This window comes from Mytilus edulis, chromosome 4 (genome assembly GCF_963676685.1).
Source record: "Mytilus edulis chromosome 4, xbMytEdul2.2, whole genome shotgun sequence".
Taxonomy (NCBI): Eukaryota; Metazoa; Mollusca; class Bivalvia; order Mytilida; family Mytilidae; genus Mytilus; species Mytilus edulis.
The window spans coordinates 62711811-62716137 of record NC_092347.1 but is presented as its reverse complement, the minus strand read 5'-3'; the positions used below and the strand labels follow the sequence as shown (position 1 = coordinate 62716137).

At 33.5% G+C, this 4327-nt stretch overlaps 1 protein-coding gene across 1 annotated transcript; it reads left to right on the top strand.

The window, feature by feature from the left end:
- The first annotated feature begins 332 nt into the window (after positions 1 to 332).
- Positions 333 to 3952, top strand: LOC139521472 (multiple inositol polyphosphate phosphatase 1-like). The gene is made up of 4 exons (XM_071314947.1): positions 333 to 1342; positions 1941 to 2062; positions 2726 to 2841; positions 3610 to 3952. The coding sequence occupies exons 1-4, from the start codon at positions 589 to 591 to the stop codon at positions 3950 to 3952; spliced, it is 1335 nt and encodes a 444-aa protein (XP_071171048.1). The 5' UTR covers positions 333 to 588.
- The last annotated feature ends 375 nt before the right edge of the window (positions 3953 to 4327 follow it).

The following is a 4327-nucleotide window of genomic DNA, read 5'->3' as shown; positions in this document are numbered from 1 at the left end:
GTATGGGTTTTGATTTGCTCATTGTTGAAGACCGTACAGTGGCCTATGTGTTAACCGTTCTTCTGTCATTTGTGGAGAGTTGTCTGTTTGGCAATCGTATAACATCTTATTTCTGTATATGCTAGTCAGTAAGATCAGTATTGGACGATAGAGAACGGAAAAGGTGTTTACAAAAACGTATGGCTAACAGGGGAGGGGGAACTCAAAGGGATTATGTGAAAGATCATAATTAAAATAAGTTTAATCAATTCAGAGGTATACTGTGTATATAATTACATCTCTGATCAATTATATGTATGCGTATGCTAGTTTTCGAATCATGACATCAACCCAGATACTGGCCTGCGCTGATGTCATAAAAATGAAAGAGGCATTGCAAACCAAAAGTAGCCTAACCATCACTATGTCAAAATAACATATGAGGGTCAAGGTAATTTTTACAACTTCTTGTACAATGCTCGAGGCAATATGTATGGTGACACATTACATTGTAAAGTCTCAATAACATACAGTAAAGAAAATTAAATTGAGATATGTCAAATGTTAAATACTTATATTATGCGTCAGTGAAGTGCCTTTATTTACTGAATGATGGCTTGTTTGTTGCAAATTGTTATTTCAACATTCATTTTTAGCTTTCTTTTTGCAATTGTGCTTAGTGATAATCTGTTTAAGAAACCATTATTCAACACCAAAACTCCTTATTTTTGGGTAAGGAATATATCGGACGTTATTCAAGAAAACGAATTCAGTACAGCAATTCTCAATGGGGAAACTTGTCAACTGGAAGGCCTGAATATATTACTTAGGCATGGTTCTCGATTTCCTACCTTGAAATGGATCAAACGAATGACAGCTTTGCATTCTAAGCTAACAGCTAACGCAGCTATTCTCTCGACATACCCGTTCATGAATAAGTGGACTAATCCATTCCTTGAGAACCAACAGGGCCTTCTCAGTACCCTTGGAGTTGAAGAAATGAAGATATTAGGTAAACGATTCGGAACCAGGTTTAAAGTATTATTGGACGGAAAACTTAATCAAGTGAAATTCGCAACATCTTTCAGAGATCGAACGAAATCAAGTTTTAAAAACTTTTACAGCGGATTAAATGAAGCATCTCCAAGCAGTGGACCCACACCCCGCCTCGGGTCACCCTGGTCAAAAGTAGATAATATGAAAACCAGATTTTATGAAAGCTGTTCAAAATACGTGAAAGAAGTTGATGATAACGACGAGATATTAAAAGAAGCTAATTTATTTGAAGCTGGTTCGAAGATAAGTAATATTGTCCAGAAAGTACAGACAAAACTTGGAGCCTCCAATATATCTATAGATTTTGGTAAGTAACGATCAACTAAGGTGAACGAATATACCATAACTTAGACATTTGTACTGACAATCTCCTTGTTTATGTATTATTTTAACGTTCATATATCAATGACATATAATTGTAATGTTTGACATCTCTACAACTTATCAAACTACACTACATGAGGAATAACATTATTGAGTTTCCTTTTTATCATACACTAAAAAGGGAGACATCCGGTCGAAAAAAAGTTGGAGAAAAGTTGAGGGTCTAAAGTTTATAGAAAAGAATGTGAGGAATGGCACTTTGCGATTGATTGGTTATTGTTTAAAAATTCATTCCAATTAAATGTTTGATATATATCTGGGCCTCTTGTAACTATGATGACATTCTTGTCATTTTGATTTATATTTTCAGGTTGTCTTGGTAACTATTCGACTTCTGTTTCTGATGCTCGTGTGTAACTTTCTCTATACTTACCAGAAGTTTATATCGTATATGGTATCAACTGACCGCCTTAAAAAAATACATTATAAGGAGACTTCTGCAAACAAACAGAATCTAATATCACTTTATCATATTTGTATTATTAATTCTACAATCTACAATTTTTCTTGTATTTCTTCAGATGACGTCTTTGTGATTCACCAAATATGTGCCTTTGAGCTTGGTCTGAATGGACAGTCTGATTGGTGCCAATTTTTTAATATTGATGATTTGCGAGTTATATCTTATTGGGACGATTTAGAGGTAATACATGTATAACATGCATTTAATTATTTAGTCGACAATTTTTGCAATCTGATATTCAATAATTACCTAATTGAAGATTATTATTGATTTAGCTCTTTTTAGAATAAATGCCCTCAAAAACGCCAATTGATTTATGAAAAAGGCGTACACTCCTGCGTATACTAGCCCCCAAATATCAAACAATATCCATTATAATAAAAATAAAAGAATGCACTTAAAACTTTTAATCAATTACATAGATTTTGTATACATATAGCGAGTAAAGTTATTGATACATTCAAATATTTGGGTTTTAGAGTTCCCGGTGATGATAAATATAGAAAATCATTCGGTCGCAAAAAATATATAAAGAATAAGTTTCATTTATCATTGACCAAAACCATAAAATCATGTGTACAAAGCCTTATGCTGTATAGAAAATCAAATAGTAGACAAAATAAAATTTTCCAATCCCCGATCAAGGTCTCTAATAAACATTTGAAGGTCAGTAGCTTCTACCGTAATTAAGTGTCTTCCCACTTTACACACAAAACATTATATATATATTTTTTATTTGGGCTTCCATGTAAACTCATTTGCAAAATATTCAACCAAAATTAAGTTTCAGTTCAGAAGCACAGTTCTCACACATATAACACTTCTATTTATCTAATTTTCCAGGAATACTATAAAACGGGATATGGCTACCCTATCAATTGGCAGCAGACTTGCCCTTATACGTCTTATCTTTTTGAACGATTCGAAGAAGCTGTAACAAACTCCGAAAAACCAAACAGGCAAGTACTGTATATAAGACGCACTTAGAACAACCACCAGACTAAGACAAAAAGTACGTGTATGATATCAAATAGGGTGAAAATGTCATTAACACATTCAGTTTAACGTAGAGTCATGAACGCAGTTGGATATTTCCAATGGAAATCGTTTGGAGATTACTAGTTAATTGAAAAATCGACAGGGAAGTAGATAATGTAGTACATTTTTGTACTTCATAAAACTCCAAAAGACGTCAATAATATAGCTCATTCGCCACAACTCGTCCCATTCCGCAATCTAATTAAAAACCGATCTCTCATCGCTCCCGTTTTCTGATATGTCGCGTGGGAGCGACATATCAGTAACAGGAGCGATGAGAGATCGGTTTTTAATTAGATTGACGATTCCGTACCCTTAGAAGGAGATAAGCGGATACACCCGAGGATTGCCGATTATAATATAGCCAAGACTAGATCTAGAGAATTGACGACACTGCAGTAACGAGCTTCATAATTTCACTATTCATGCTCTGATAGTTATGATGGTGTAACAAACAACGTCATTTGTATCATGTTACATGATAATTGTTCAACTTAAAAAAAATATATATATCTTTTTACGTATGAAAATAAAAATTTGTTTATTTAACTTTAATGTAAATGTTTTACTTTCTACTATTTACCTGAGAACTTTTGTCAGAAAACACTGTCAAACATCCAAACATACTTTCCACACTGATCTGTGTCCACACTTGTACTATTTATAATATTTTATCTTTTAAATTTCAGCATCCCACCAATAGATATTTTCTTTGGACATCAAGATACGATTCTACCTATCTTCACTGCATTTGGATTGTTCAAGGATTCTGAGTCATTCACAGCAGCAAACTATGATGCTAATATCAATCGAAAATTCAGTACGAGTGAAATAACACCGTTTTCTGCAAATATTGCATTTAGTTTGTACAAATGTGGAGCAAATGGAAAACATGCATTTAAAATATTTGTTAATGAAGAGCAAGTTAATATACCAGCTTGTGGTGGAACGGTATGTTCATATTCCGATGTGAAGAATTACTGTCACCGGGGAAATAAGGGTGACTTGTTAGGATGTGCAACAAGAGCCTGACTGAATGGCCTCTTGTTACTGAAACTGTGTGATGCACCTGATCACACAACGAATGATTGCTCTGAATAGCAATGAGAACTCTGATACTGAAACTCTGGTGAAAACTAACTCTTGAGACTTTGGAACTAGCGAATGAATAAACCAATAATTCAGCATGGAATACTAATACTTTTATTACAGATGGACTGTGTTCAGTGTAAAGTCCTGAGTCCAAATCTTGCTTATAGAAATTATAAACAAGTATTTATACACAATTGAATTAACAAGTATGGACATAACAAATAACAATTAATTTGAGTGATATTGTTCACTGACAAAGATTAAACTATTTTTAGAACTTGAAGAATAGATATTAAATGATAATCTGATTATGAC

What these genes read in the sequence shown, in the direction of transcription:
- LOC139521472 (XM_071314947.1), top strand. Translation starts at nt 589, where the DNA reads ATGATGGCTTGTTTGTTGCAAATTGTTATTTCAACATTCATTTTTAGC. An exon ending in CAATATATCTATAGATTTTG is followed by an intron (nt 1,343 to 1,940) that starts GTAAGTAACGAT and finishes GTATTTCTTCAG; the next exon opens with ATGACGTCTTTGTGATTCAC. An exon ending in AACTCCGAAAAACCAAACAG is followed by an intron (nt 2,842 to 3,609) that starts GCAAGTACTGTA and finishes TTTAAATTTCAG; the next exon opens with CATCCCACCAATAGATATTT.